Here is a 15,717-nt window from a genome sequence, read left to right as displayed (position 1 = left end):
GGATGTTGTGTATTCTTTTGGAGAATGGAGATGCATCTGCTGAGTTTCCTTTTTTGCAAGAGAATGAAGGGAACTTCCCCAGTGAAAATGCGATTGATAATCTGCTAGAGCTGTAACGAAAAGTGCATCCGAATCCTTATAAAAATTGTTGTTATGGCTGTTAAATCCTCACGGTTTTAACGGCTGAGACCAGCGACGGCCAATTTGTGTAATCAGCATGAAGCGCCTGGTATGTAACCACAACTGTTGTGAGGTCTTGGCTAGATTTTGGCCCGGGCGGATGAGATGATCCTGTCGAGCATCCTGCATATTGTAGGCAATGTATTGCGTCCGGGTACACGAGTGTCTTTGTGTGCAGCGTCTCAAGGTGTTTCGTAGCCGCGCCGGCGCTGCTTTACTCGTTTTTAGACCCTGTAAATTAATCGGCATCGTCCGATCCCATGAAGTCGACTAGACCGCCTGATCGATAGCCATGTCATCCATAACGTCAACGAAGTCCGCAATGACACGGTCAGAGTGCGCAGTGTGAATAAGGTACACCACCCGCCCCCTCCCCGTGATTGAATTGCTGTTGAGGCCGACCCATACACAGGAGGCGAAGAACAATTTCTTGATAATCCAGGAGATTTAGGGAGCGCTTGCCTTCATCCATTGAACACGGTCAACCCTAAGCTGAGGGACCTTAAGCAATCAATGGGGCTACACTAAGATATTCCTCGTGTTACGTTTAAGGAAAAAGCGGTATACATGTCTACGAATTCGTTGCCTAAAAATGAATACAGCGATCGCCGAATGTTCAATTTTTTTACACCACACTTCTGCTTGCGCCGGCAATTGAATGTCAAGAGAATCACCACGCCGCCTTGTAAAGTGACCCAGTACTCTATCAAGATAAAGACGCCCCGCCATCGTGGTCAATAATAGCACAGCCGCCTCCTCATCCGTGTGCTCGCGCCAGTGGTCGTAGCCGCGGAGGCCTTCTCCGTGACGCCGAGTGGCCAAAACACTCACCTAAAAATTTCTTTTACATTTTGCGAATTACATATCAAGTAGCTTAGCAGGCCTCTAGACGAGTCACACAAAGACGCAGGAGAAGTGTCCTAGTCCTGTGACAAGCAAAAGACGTCCGTTGGCACCAGCTATATCAAAAACCGTGTGGTGAAGACTCGTTGAAAGACGTAACTGCTCATATTCCAATATGATCATCTGTTCAGCAGAAGACAAAACCGGAAATAAGTCGAAAGCTTAATGTTGTTAGCTTATTTGTATGTAAACAGACGACCAAACAATAGTGCTTTACAGACACTATTGAGACGAAATAATCGGCAATGACAACGAAGCCGATCGTAGATTAACAACGGATTGTCGCTGTCGCTAGTCAGCGCTTTATCTCACTGTCAAATATTTAGGGCCACCTAGTCGCACCCGCCTTTTGGGGTCACACAATTTGAGAACGTCATATGCGGGCCGCTCGCTACATGTGCCTGCTGATCTGAAATTACGAGAAGTTTGCCCGGGAAGACGAATTGACGCACGTGATACAGCAGAACATCCGGCTTTTAAAAGCACGGTGCTCATCCATTCTTGGTGCCATTCTAAACAAGAAAATACAGGGTTGCAGACAATGCGCTCGTAAAATTGAAGATTCTCTCAACAATCAGTCAATATCCGCGGCTTGAGTCTGACCTTGCCAAAGGCAGAAGCTGATTGATTCTTATGCGATCGGAGACCGACCTTCGCTAAACGCTTAAGTGGATTTATCTCTTGTAGAGGTACTGGTGTTAATATTACTGACACGGACAGCCCTTAACGGTCAATCGCAGCCTAACGTTTGCCAAGCCAATGGCCACTTCTCGCGATCCATGCAGAAGTCTTGTGGATTATGAAGAGGGGTTGTGTCTTTGCACGGTCACTTTACCCAAATCAAGTTAGAAAGTGATGGCGTCAGGGGTGCATACTTACCGCATCCGATTCGTCTTTGTCCAAAGGTTTTACAAGGCCCGGTTCGCGAACGGGAGCAGACCCTCCATCTGAGAACCCTTTCGAAAATGGGAGGCAGCCACTGCCAATTAGACTCAATGAACTGCCAAAGCATGCGTACCCATCACATGACTATCCATATTTATGGCCTTGTACAGAGCAAGCGAGCTGGGACTGCTCTCTTTTAGGAATCCCGCCGTGGCGGGGAGACGTATGAGTATGCTTACCCAAAAATTTAATCGCCTCATTTGAGACATTACACAAGCCATAAATCACCTGACCTCCGTATTGCACCGAGTCAGTGTCAGCCGGGTCGTCCGAAAGGAAAAAAATTGAGCTTAAAGTCAAAACCCAAGGCCAAACAGTTGCCCAAGCCGGAGTGTTGGCTTCGCCGAGACCGAAATTCGTTATAGCTCTTTTGCGTGCTGGGGTTTGATCAACGGACACGGCTACATATCAATCAAACGAAGACTTGGTTACTGCTACTTACTAATCATTCGCTTATTTTTTGTTCGTTCCTGCCGTATTTCAGTTAAGACTGTCGGCACCGACGACTCCGGCGGATATCTCACTTTTCATCGCTATGTGGTGCAAAGGCACTTGCACTAAGCTATACTTTTTGCTACATGACATGCTAAAAGCTGCATTAAGCATTTTGGATCATGCAAACCCGCGTAAAACGCGGGTTTTAAGAACATGACGATTTTGGTGACAATTTGTTGTCTTTTAACTGTTTGTCAAAGCTTATCAAACATATATTATAATTTGAGTTGATCATTATCTTAGGGTTTCCTTATCTTCGTGGTCTAATCTCCGATAAATGATCCTCCAAAGACAATATCTTCCGTTATCAATACTTTTGAGGTCTACCAATGCCGTTTTTATGGCCATAATCAATATCCTATGGTATCTTATACCTAATAAAATTCTAGCAGAATATCATTTTGGAAAAGATCTCTATATCTGTTGTAAACCAACCATCTAGGGTTGTCTGGCGTGTTTTTGTGCGCGAATTTTGCGTTGTAGATCACGCAGGACCTTCATCGCTGCTGTGTGATCTTTGTTTTCGACGTTAAGCATTGTTTCCACAGCGCTCACAGCATTCAGCTGCAGTGAAATTGGCAAACATACTTCGTCTGAATTGTCGCCATCGTCGAAAACCTCGGGATTTTTTTCCTGCGTTGCCCAACGACAATTCTACTAGCTCATTGTCCGTCAACTCACCGTGCGCCTCCCTCGATTGGATTGAGATGGTTTGCGACTGACATCAGATAGCGAATATGAATGGCGTCGATCGCATCTTGAAGTTCGTTTTCGATTGCTTCTTTCTGGTTGTCGAGGTCCGCTTCATTGCGGGCTTAAATTTAGTTGTCCAAGAGTCCAGTGTGTATCAAGCAATTAGCGATGACTTATTCTGGCAACTCTTCCTTGCAGCTTTGCTCCATCGCATTGCCGAAAGCTGAACAACTTTAAAAATATTGGTAGCGTCTTGCTGATCCAGATCGAGCGCGTCTAGCAGCTGATAGCGGCGATAACGAAGTTTAAAAGCTGCAACGATTCCAGCATCCATAGGCTGAGAATCTTTAATGTTGCATTTGGCGGGACAGGAATCCGTTCAGCATTAGAGATTTCCAATTCTCCAAGGATGTGCGAAGACGCATTATTGTACAGAAGTGTGACTTGTCAATTCTTTGCTTTAATTCATCTTCAAAGCGCTTCAGCCGCTCTCGAAAGAGTTTCCTTGTCATCCAGCTTCTTACTCCAACAAAATAGGAGCCAAGCTCCTCGCCAGATTTTTTATTAAGTGCTCGAGATTTTTGCGCGTGACCAATGATGAACGGTGGAGCCGATGTCAGCCATCTGCATTTGCAGTGGAGGCAAAAGCAAATCTTGTTTTCGTGTTACTTTGACCTGTCGAGTTCGTGCGCGCCATCGTTTTGCTCGTAGACATTCGATAGAAGGGATCAGGCTCATCCATATTATAGATGTCGCGTATTTTTGTTGCTTTTCTTTCAGGGATGGTAGCGCTTCTTCAATCGTCTCCATATCTCCATGTCAGCAGATCCGCTCTTGCCGTGCGAAATGAAAGTGCCAAAGTCATGGCGAGACTTAAGCTTCTCAATCTATCCATTTGAGAAGGATGGCACGTTTTCGATATTTAGGTGCTCTGCGAACCTTGCACCTTTTGACTTGATAAACTCTGTTGTGACACAGACACGTCGGGCTATGCATTGAAGAACTAACTCTGCGAACACTTGATCTAATTCGGGGTGTTTGACAGTGCGAGCGCGCAATAAAGTCAATATAAAGCATCATCAGCCATTTGTGTAAGAAGAAGATTCTGTAAAACAATCTACCTTTGCCTCGAGTCTGGTTGAATCTTTTGTGCAACGGGGTGTAGCATTACATGAAATTAACACTTAAGGTTGTTCATTAAAATACTATCAAAAAGGTAGATACTATTTGGAAAATATTACTTTACATGGTAATATTGTAAAAGCTTATCCATTGGTAGATATAGACCATTATATCGACTTTCTTCGCCGTCCAGTCAGCGCTGGACGCGCGCAAAGAGAAAGACAGATAAACTTTATTACATGTTTTGTATTAGTTTATAATAAGTTAGTATTAAGTAGATATAACAGAAGAACTTAATTGTATTAATACAGTTTTCCATTTACCCTCTTTAAAGCAAGTGTTTCATAAAGAGTCTTCCTCTGCACGTACTGGTGTATGTGACGTGACGTGAGGCATCACTCGCACTGAGTTTGTGCAAAGTGGACTTGTACTGAAGCAGTACAAGTCAGTAGTGCCCCGTTTCACCTGGTAGCATTTTGTAGTCCGTTCAAGGACCTCAGTTTCATCATCTAACATGGACATGTTAGTTGATAGTGGGAATGTGCATCACGTTTCGCGTGATAGCTACTCCTTTCTAAGTGACATAGAACGGAGTGCGGTCGAACGAATGAGTTTGACCGTCGGGAATGATGCAATCTTGGCCATGCTGTCCGGTTTGGACAGAGATGCCCATCATTCATCCATCGCCAGGTTCACACAACATGAACTTGACGAGGCGAAGGTGAAGGTAGTCTTGCTTAATTAGCAAGGCTCTCAATAGGCAGAACTGTTGAGCTTACAGCAGGTACAGACCCCTGTACCTGGGATGACGCACTCGCGTCGTCCGGAAACCTTAAAGATTGACATCTATTAGTATAGCGCAGTCGAAGAAGACTCCCTTTTAAGATGGTTTGTCAAGTTGGACGATGCCATAAGGGCACGTCACATCGTCGACGAGCAAATGCAAGTCGCATTCGCTCAATCAAATTTGGCAGGTCGTGCCAAAACTTGGGCATTGGGCCTTAAGTTGCGCGACCCATACGTCTTTGAGACGCTAGAGGCTTTTAAAGCCCGGCTCAAACAAACGTTTGAACTGCCAAGGGCTGAGTTCAGAGCTCGTTCAGAGCTTCTGAAACTCAAGCAAGGCAAGCTTGATGTTCACGCATATGCCCAGCACATACGACTCTTAGCGAGTTGTATTACAAAAAAACCAGTTCATGAACACACGTTGATTACGGTGTTCATGCAAGGTCTTACAGATGGTCCCGTCAAGACCCATCCGTTCCGCTTGAAACTGGATACGCCTGAAAAAGAAATATCCTTTGCTGAACAGGACTTTAGCTTGAGACAGGCTCAAGCTAGTTCGTCATCGTATCGTCCTCCAGGACGACATGAGCTTGGAGGTCCAGAACCAATGGAGCTAGCGCGCGACATTCAAGGAATATACCGGTTGTCCAAAAGGGTCAACCCGATGATTCTAGTTCAAGTAGAGAGTCGACTGTAGAGGACCCGACTGTTATAGCGCAATCACAGTCGGATGACATTGATGGAATGAGTCCCCACGTACTTGATGAGAGATCTCTCCAAATAGTTAATGCTGAAGTGACTAGACTTCAGCATCCCGAGGGATCAATACCTCGGCAGCCTGTGGATAAATCCCAGGAAGAAACCGAGACATTGACTGTCTCGGTTAATGACGGATCAAGAGTAGGCGCTTATATCTTGATCTGTATGCGCCTCCGAAGTTAACTTCGAAGATAACGCAAATACTAACCCTGGAACCCAAGCGGTTCTTGAGAGATCTGCATAGTGGTAGCATCAAGCAAATCTGCATATTTGTCACAGAGGACGAATACGTAACCGATTTTCGGTCAGTGGTAAATTTTGCAGAGAATGAACGGGTTCTTAGAAGCTCATCGATGGACGAAAGTGTCGTCGATATAAAGACTCGGATTGAGATATATACTTCTTAATCCTTGGAGTCACTTAAGACAAATCGTCTCTACAAGGATTTGATTGAATTCAGGGATGTATTCCGTAAAATATTTCATGCGAGTTGCCTAAGGATAAAGGCACTCAACATGAGATCGAGCTCAAACCGGGCTCGAAGTACTGTGTCATAAAGCAGTGGCCGCTGCCTCGTGAACAAGTACTTGCGATCGATAAATTCCTTACCGGGACATGTAAGGGAGTCAACCTCCCCACATAGCTCTCCGACCTTCCGTGTGCGAAATGCCACAGGAGGGTGGCGGATAGTTCACGCATTCAATAAATTGAATGCTGCAGCGGTACCGGCTCGAACGCCGATACCTAGAAAAGACGTAATAATAGATGGTATGTCTAAGAGTACCATCTTTTCGTCTATGGATCTGATGGATGGGTTCTATCAGATCCTTACGCGTGAACGGGACATTCCGTTCACAGCAGTGAGCACTCCAGAGGGATGCTCTGTAAATGGCTAGTAGTACCACAGGGGCTTAGTAAAGCCCCTGCAACATTCAACATATGCGTAATGAATCCGTTGAGACCGGTGCAAGAATTCGCACCGAGTTATTTTGACGATGTATTCGTCCATAGCCGGGCCATGGACGGAAAGACGGACGTGGAAGTTCATAAAACTCACGTTCGTCAGGTTCTTACACTTATGCGAACGCATAAGTTGTACGCAAATTTCAAGAAGTGTATATTCGCTGCAAGCGAAATACCACTTATTGGGTGCATCGTCGGTAGACATGGCGTGCGCCCTGATCCCGAAAAGATCAAGGCAATTACCGCCTGGCCGATTCCAGTCGATATCAAGGGACTTTAAAAGTTCCTTGGATTAGCGGCGTACTTGCACAAGTACTCCCGCAATTATGCCGAGATGTCAGTTCGTCTATCTCGTCTCTTAAAAAAACACGAGAAATGGCTATAAAACGCTGATTGTCAGCGTTCCTCTGAAGGTATCAAGCAAAGCTTGATGCAATCGCCCTTCTTGGCGATTGAAGATCAAAACAGACCATTCCATGTGGTTGGTTACGCCAGCGATTTCGCAATCGTCTGTGCGTTATTGCAATTCGATACAGACGGCGCGGAGCGCGTCATCTGTTACCAATCGCGTTAGCTGCAACCAGCTGAACGCAATTACGCTATGCATGACAAGGAACTCCTTGCCATAATTATGCACTGGCTAAGTTTAGGATCTATCCCCGAGGAGATAGACCGTTCATCGTATATACGGACCATGCGTCATTACTCATGGCCGTAATAGCCCACACATCTCGCAAAGAGTGGCGAGGTCGCTATCCTTCTTCGCGGAGTATAATTTCTCCGTGGAATATAAACCAGGACGACTTAATGTCGTCGCTGATGCGTTATCACGCTGACCCGATTCCGAGCTGGCTGCGCATTCCAACCCTGAAAATAATGCCACTGTTGCAACACTCGTTTCAAGTGTTCGTCATCAACCTTGTTTAGATGACATAAAGAAAGCCTTCGCAGAAGATAAGGACCTTCTGCGTTTGATGGATCATGTGATGAATCCATCCAATAAATCTTTTAGAGTTACCAGCTTTATATCGATCGTCATATGATCGATACACAACACGCAACGGCTTATTGTATTACACAGCCGTATCCGGCGACACTCCACGTGCCGTCGTCCCAACTCACAATGATTTGCGCTTGCGCGTCATGTATGAGTGTCACTATGCACCAACAAGTGGGCATTGTGGACGTGAGAAGACTTACCTAACGGTAAGTCGATACTTTTACTGGCCCCGCCAGTATCAGTTCGTGCGCAAGTACATTCGTGGTTGCGAGGTATGCCAACGGTGAAGCCTAGCCCTTCATCCCGTGCACCTCTACAACCTCTCCCACTTCCGGCAGAGTGTTGGCAGTCCGTATCGATGGACTTCGTCTTCGGATTTCCCAGGGACGATCACAGAAACAGTGGAATCCTTGTTTTTGTTGACAGATTCAGCAAGATGGTATATCTTGCTGCAGCACCAGAGTAGATCACGGCTCCCGGCTGTGCCCGTCTTTATCGGCACGGTATTCGAATTCCCTGAACTGGTCTCAGATAGAGAACCACGGCTTACGGCGGAGTTTAGGCAATCCGTATTTCGATCTCTCGGAACACGGCTGACTATATCAACTTCTGATCATCCAGGGACAGACGGTCAGACGGAACGCGTAAATCCCGTCCTGGAGGAGATAGTTCGAGGTAGCGTCCAATCGTATCCGAATTTGAGCGAGCTTTTACTGATGATCGAATTCGCCATCAATAATTTGGTGCATGCGCCTACAACGCATACACCGTTCTTCGCGAATGGCTTACGCCATCCACGCATACCCACCCAATAGATGATCCTTCTAGTTTCATGAGGCCCAAGTTCATTGTGCCTTTTTGTGTACTGCATCGCAGAGAAATGCGTACACAATAGAATTACTATGTAGGATGCGAACACACTCACGTTTTACGTTGGTCGGCTCCGCCCGTACTGTCAGTACGCAGTCTCTTTCGGAGGACGGATCTGACCACCCTTTTCAAGAATCTTTAAAAGATTCTTGTGATCACGAACCAGATTCTCATGTTATATCTGGAAATTCTCATGCCGGGTCCGACGATCCTCAAAATCGCGATGAGCGGAAGACAGCTCACAACGAAGAGCGTGATATGTCCGTTCGTACTCCAACATGGAGTACGCACTTTTTGAACGGTCTAACGACCATTCGATATGATGAGTCTGCACCGTCTGCTCCAACGAGCGACGCTTACCGCGCTCGTGACCAAGCCCCTCCTCCAAATCATGGAGGAAGTGATCGAGTTGTCGAACTTCGACTCTAAATCCGACACATGGGTCGGATCTAATTTTCCCTCCTCCGCCGCAACCATTGGTGGATTCCCACGGTGGTCAATGTTTCCTTGTGGAACGTATTCAAAACCACCGTGATGTGAAGAAGCAGCGAACTAGTTATCTTGTTCGCTTGCGCAGTTATCCACCTTCACATGACAGATGGGAGCCTTGTTCCCAGCTGGTTGTTGACGTTGAGGGCCTCGTCCGTCTGTATGACGAGATCTATCCGATGGATCAAAAGGTCCATCGAAAAACACGCGCCCTGGCGCCTGTAAATCGATTGCAAAACGTCAATCACTTTGCGCATCTCGATTAAGATGCGAGCCCTTCCCCAGGGCGAAGAAAGGGGATAGACATCTTTTTTACTCGCTTCGTGTTGTCAGCACAACACGGACAGGAACCACCCCACGTGAGGCATAGAAGTCCTGCCACACGACAGAACCGATGCAATTCATACCTTGCACCGGTTGGAGTTCGTTTCTCAAGCTTAACGCGAATCGCGTTAAGTCTTTGAAGCCAGTCTTCGCGTCCAATGTCTTTGACATTGCGAATGAACGCGCTCCGGGCTTGCATAAGCGAGACTTTATCTCGCTTTTTGCTGCCACTACACCATCGATGCTTAAAAAAGCATCAAAATAAAATTCTTCCACAGCGCGAAAGTTCTTCGCGCGGGGAACAAGGCCATGTAGCATTGTCGCAATAAATAAGGGATATTTATTGTGAGGAGCAGTCTCTTCAGAAAAGCTATAATTAGCTTTTCGGCAAAAGCCACGGTTTCTTCTCAGGGCAGACGAGTCATTTTAGTGTCTCCGATTACCTGAGTGGTACATACTGAAGCAGGGGTACCACAAGAACATATATTACGATGGCTTACGCCATCGCCATCACCACGCACAGAAATATATGGGGGTGACGGCACGGGAGACGGTGCTGGCGATGAGGAATCATCCTCCAAGTCGGAACCAAACATGCTTTGGCGAATGCTATCAGCACGTTTATCCGATTGAGCCCCCTCATTCGGAGGCTTATAGTCCGCCGCCTGACGATGATCAGGCCACGTTTTGTCCGAATCGCATTCGTAGTCGACCTCCAAAGAGCTTTCGCTTTCCGTGCACCCGCAACATTTAGAGTTGCGAGAGAAGATGATACTACGGCAGAAGGAACGTCAGCTGCAAGAGACAAAAATGCGTCGCCCGCGGCTGCATGAACCGCAGCCGAAGGCGCCGCACTATTCGCATACCGCATGGACTTGTTAACCATGAGATAGAATTGAAAAAAGAATCTGACCAATCAAGATTGTTTTAATAAAGTGTCTTATAGTGACCACTCTAACCCCATGGCAGTCAGAGTGATTGTCGTTTAAGGGAGGGGTGATGTTACGGGGTGTATCCTAACATAAAATTAACAGTAAAAGGTTGCCAATTAATATATAATATAAAAGGTAGATAATATTTGTAGAATATTACTTTACATAGTAATATTCGGAAAGCTTATCCTTGGTAGATATATACCATTATATCTACTTTGTTCGCGGTCCAGTCAGCGCTGGACGCGCGCAAAGAGAAAGACAGATAAGACTTTATTACATGTTTTGTATTAGTTTATAATTAAGTTAGTATTAAGTAGATAGAACAGAAGTACTTAATTATATTAATACAGTTTTTAATTGACCCTGTTTAAAGCAAGTGGTTTGAAGAAAGTCAACCTCTGCACGTACTAGTGCACGTGACGTGACGTGAGGCATTACTCGCACTGAGGCTGTAACGGGGCACTACGACTTGTACTGCTTCTATACAAGTCCACTTCGCCTTGCTTCAGTTGCGGGTGGTGCCTTCCGTTATTTGACGCACACTAGTACGTGTAGAGGAAGACTTCTCTTTAAGGAACTAGCTTAAATGGGGTAAAATGAAAACTGTATTAATATAATTAAGTATCTCTTCTTTCTATCTGTTAATTCTAACTTAATTAAAAACTAATATTAAACATGCAATTGAATTCTTATCTTATCTTATCTTATCTTATCTTATCTTATCTTATCTGTCTCTCTCTTTTGTTTACACCTACAGCTGATTAGTCTGCGGAATAAATAGATTAATGGTCTATACCTATTTATGGATAAGAATTCTGAACATTATTATATAAAGTAATATCCTCGAAATATTATCCACCTTTTAGATGATTTATTAATTAACAACCTTTAAGTGTTAATTTCATGTAACGATGCACCCCGTTACGGAGGTTGTGCGAAGTGGACATGTACTGAAGCAGTCAATGTCAGTAGTGCCCCGTTACACTATGCTTCATATTCGTATCTCCTTTTTAAAATGAAACTTATTTTGCTTTGGGTAGGAGGCTTTGGTAGGTTAAATTATTGCTTTGCCCAAGCGCAAAACGTAGCTTGAGTCAAACGCGACAACTCATCATGTTTTTGGCAGATTTCAAGCTTTTTTTTGCGAGAACTAATTTGCTTTAAGAACATCTGTTCTGGGGGGTTTGGGGAATTGGGAAGTTATTTCTTGTTGTGTTTTGGGTCGAAAGGGAGAACAGCAGTTTAACTCTTGTTTTAATTTTGTGCCAATCAGAGTGCGCGCCTCTTTTGCTCGATAGGTTATCAAGTATGAGAGGTACATCACGTACGATACTTGATATTTTTGCTATCCACGGGTTATATCATTTAAAAGAGGTTAGACTGGAATAATGGTATAGAGACAACCACCAAACTTTTAATATCTCAAAAGCAAAATTACTTATACGCTTTGTATTGTACTAAGATAGAATCTGAATAAGAAAAAAAACCTACATGTTCCAATTGCAAATGATAGAAGTCGTCGTCCTGGGCAGATTCGACGAAAAAATTCAATGCAAACATGAGCTCATATACATTGCTATACAAACCTTTACCATTCGCCTGCACAACCTGGCTTCTGGTTTGCACTCCCTCTATTATTAAATACCCATCTTGCCCGACTATCCAATGTGGTAGAGAAATGGTTGCCACTCATTATAAGAAAAACAACTGGTGCCCGACTCTACAAGCTCTCGCTTGTGTGTCGGAGTTCATTAGCCAATAGTCTCTGTCCTCGGCAACTCGGAACGCACAAGCAATGGCCCTCTCGTTCCTTTCACTGGGCTCATCGAATAGCGACGTTTACAATGTTGACCTCGTGATTGAGTCTGCAACGGTAAATTCTTTGGGGCCACGATTTAATCTGTGCTTTTCAATATCTAAAGTGAGCATGTGTGCGTGCTAGAACCTGCACGCCGGAGACCATTTCGAGGTAGGGGCGCTTCGCCGTGGCAGCATCTCTTCAAGTGATGCAGTCACTCGAATCTCAATCGATGGGACGCCAATGGATTCAACGCGTCCTATTTTCAATGGACTTAATCCGGTGTGGGATGAAACCTTTTTCTTTGAAAATGTCCGGCCAAACTCGACATTCAAGCTGTCTTTGTATGACGTGGACACGGACAAAGACGACAAATTGGGTTCTGCTTTCTTTGACATGATCGATGCCGTGGATGACGAGGAAAATGCGTTTGACTTGCCAATTACTTTAAAGGATCAAAGGGCTGGCGTTATTAGCATCACCGTACGTTAAGATAGTGTTTTGTGCTGCTTAAAGTCAAAACTAACACGGTGAATTTAGGTCATTCCCCAAAAGGTAAAGGCGGAAGAAGGGGCCGTGATGCGGGAAGTCGGCCCTGTCCGCTACTCTGTCCACACGAGTCTTTCAAAGAACGTTTTGGCCTTCTTGACTCCCAAAAAGGCAAAGCTCGCGTCCTCGGCTTACATTGTTCAGCTCCATAACATTCACCACTTTCTTCCTCGCGACCTTGAATGGAGCAAGTCGTACGAAAAGATTCAGCGCATTTTTTCCTCGAAACATAAAGAATCGGTTGTATTACGTCATGGCGTGAAAGCTCAACACGCTTTGGTGTACGAACACAATAGTAAACGCACACAGTACGGCGACTTGTCGTCTTCTGACGACTTTTTTGCGCTCATCAAGTATGGAAGACGTGACGACTTGCCTGTGCTTTATACGTATGTCATCACGTTTAATGGGTGGTACTTCTCCGAAACGGGTGCTAGCGTAATTCAGGACTTAATGTCCAAGCACATGCTGCACTCGGGTGCGGCCGATTCGGTCAAGTATGCCGGTGAATTTCGTATTCACAGAACCGATAATAACGTGTACAAGCTCGTGATTGATAACAATAGTGGCACCTATGCCCCACCCGTTGATATTTTGCCGCAGCTGAAGGCACTTTTTGAAGACAACTTTAAAGGTATTATTTGTGAGGTAGCGGATTACAAAAATGAAACTCTGATGAAAGACCGGATGGAAATTCTGGCGGCTTGGGAGGACGTTGATTAAGGATTGTTTGCTTAATGTGTGTAATGCCACTATTCTTTTTTTATTTTCGATTCTACTACATACTTTGGTAGTGTAATGAGTTAGCTCTTTAAAGATAGAGGTTACGGGATATTTTAAAAGCGCCATCAGGCGGAGGAAAAGCGTTTATTCAACTATGCTTTGATCAGTTAAGATCTCGGGCATATATCATACGCCAGTGTCTTGACACTTGCATGTATTGATGAGGCAGGAAAGCTTGCAAAAGCCGTAAGGTCGTACAGAAGAGCGCACAGGGTTTTAAAAATATGGAACGGAAAAACGAACTAAAAGTTGACTTGGTCATTATTTAATCTGCTAAAAATCGTGATTGTGATCAAGGCCTATATGTTCGACAAACAAGTGCTGCTGGGAATTATTTTTATATAAAAGTCAGCAGCAATTTATTTTCGTCATAAGCAAAGTCAAAAGATTACAAATCACAATTTAGCAATTCTAATGGTTCCCGAGTTTTGTTTTTACCCTGTACTTTAAATAAGGGTGTTGATAAACTCATCCCCCAATTTTGTTGATTCCACCCCCCAATTTTGTTAATTTTACTCCCATCGGAAGAACATTTCAGATACGGCAAATCCAATATCAGGTGTTGGCGCCAAAGATGAATGAAATAATGCCCAAAAAAACTTATGAAGCTGTATTTGGTTTTCCTTCTTCATTCTCGATTAACAAAAAAATCAAAATGCTAGCCGAAGTACAAATTTTGTCCTAGATCGAATGGTTAAATTAATAAATTGTATAAATCAGAAGGTAAAAATGCATTGTAAAGGAATATGAGGGATGTGGGCAAAAGAATTACAAGAATGGCTTAATAAATGTACGATCAAAATGGCGGGTTGGCAGAGTATCTGTGTGATTGCTCTGCGTGCTTTTATACATAACTTCAGATAGTCGGAGATTTGGAGTAGCCAATCAATAATTGAACCCTGATTTGCAAGAACGCTCGCGATATCAGTTTTGAGCGCTTCAGCAAAATAGTTGCCCAAACTTGGAAGTTGACATTTCGCGTTTCGTGAAGCTATCACGCAAGTTACGGAGATGGGCGAGTTGGACAGAAGTTCGTACTTTATGCGAGGCCTTCTTAGCTCTACTCATGTTCCGTCGGTGTGCTACATTTTCTGAAGCTATGAAATTACGTTGGAATATGATAGATTGCATAACGTTCGCGGTAAGAGTAATCGTTCGCAGTATATGTGCAGTACCGATCATGTGCATCTTCAAGTGAACTTTATTCTTATCAACCAACTCTACCACTGCGTACCACCGCATGCTCAGGAAAATGACCCAGAGCCAACGGAGATCGACTCAGGATTTACGCGACACCATTTCCTCATCATCTTCTGTATCTTCGTCGAAGAAATATCACTTTTGCGAGAAGCCTGATTATGTTTTCGAGCAATGTTCCAAGTTTAAAACAAAATAAGGAGAAGCATGCTCATAGCAATTAACTAAATCAATCGGCTGCTAGCTTCAATGGTTTCGCATCTTACGCGGTTAACTCTTCACATTCTCTTGCTCGCTGAGTCGAAGAAGGGGAAATTGTCGAAGGGGAAGAGATATCGACATCGGCTATAAAAGCGATACATCCAGAGAATAAACTTGTTCGTAAACAAGGAATTTTTAACGGAACACCTGTCACTATCATGTTTGACAGTGGTGCAACCTATAATGTCCTTCACCCAGGTTTGGTTCAGAATATGACACACTCTGGTGTCTCTCAAGTCGCAAGATCTGATGAACATTAATTCGAGCTCGTTCCATTAAAAAAGGCATTGCAACTATCGTATTTGATCGATATAAATTTTGCATTTACAAGTCATGGAATAACCATTGGGCTCTGGTCATTATGTCATCTTAGAAAGGCCGCGGTTTAAAAAAGTATCAACCTCAGTTTAATCGGCAGTCTCATGACATTTTGTTTCCGTACGATTGTGTACCGTCGATGAGCAGTAATCGGGAACCAATTACTGATATTGCTGTGGAAGTTGCGGCTGTGGACTTTGAACGCAAAGCCAAGATACCCGAGTACGATGAAGTCTACCTTGTGAAAAAATCTGTGCTGTTATTCCAGAAAGTGATACGGTACTGCAACCGATCAGTACTCTTTTAAATGAGTTCAACGATGTTTTTCCAGAGACACTTCCTGAGGA

General features: G+C 44.3%; 2 protein-coding genes across 2 annotated transcripts; both read left to right on the top strand.

Moving 5' to 3' along the window:
* The first annotated feature begins 12,195 nt into the window (after positions 1-12,195).
* Positions 12,196-13,656, top strand: CCR75_008446 (uncharacterized protein). The gene is made up of 3 exons (XM_067966498.1): positions 12,196-12,337; positions 12,407-12,745; positions 12,803-13,656. Exons 1-3 carry the CDS (start codon positions 12,260-12,262, stop codon positions 13,532-13,534), a joined length of 1,149 nt encoding a protein of 382 aa, XP_067816556.1. The 5' UTR covers positions 12,196-12,259; the 3' UTR covers positions 13,535-13,656.
* Positions 13,657-14,605: 949 nt separating this feature from the next.
* Positions 14,606-15,677, top strand: CCR75_008445 (uncharacterized protein; the record flags this gene model as incomplete). Its single annotated transcript, XM_067966497.1, is given in 5 exon segments — positions 14,606-14,673; positions 14,692-14,909; positions 15,101-15,277; positions 15,337-15,407; positions 15,426-15,677. The coding sequence occupies 5 exon segments, from the start codon at positions 14,606-14,608 to the stop codon at positions 15,675-15,677; spliced, it is 786 nt and encodes a 261-aa protein (XP_067816557.1).
* Positions 15,678-15,717: the final 40 nt, after the last annotated feature.

This window comes from Bremia lactucae, linkage group LG14 (assembly GCF_004359215.1).
Source record: "Bremia lactucae strain SF5 linkage group LG14, whole genome shotgun sequence".
Classification (NCBI taxonomy): Eukaryota; Oomycota; class Peronosporomycetes; order Peronosporales; family Peronosporaceae; genus Bremia; species Bremia lactucae.
Note: the sequence above shows the minus strand (reverse complement) of the source record. Positions and strands in the feature narration are given on the sequence as shown.

Bases quoted from the DNA above. Each gene is read 5' to 3' on its own strand.
- CCR75_008446 (XM_067966498.1), top strand. From the start codon at position 12,260: ATGGCCCTCTCGTTCCTTTCACTGGGCTCATCGAATAGCGACGTTTAC. The intron at 12,338-12,406 runs GTAAATTCTTTG...TGTGCGTGCTAG, and splicing joins TCGTGATTGAGTCTGCAACG to AACCTGCACGCCGGAGACCA. The intron at 12,746-12,802 runs GTACGTTAAGAT...CGGTGAATTTAG, and splicing joins CTGGCGTTATTAGCATCACC to GTCATTCCCCAAAAGGTAAA.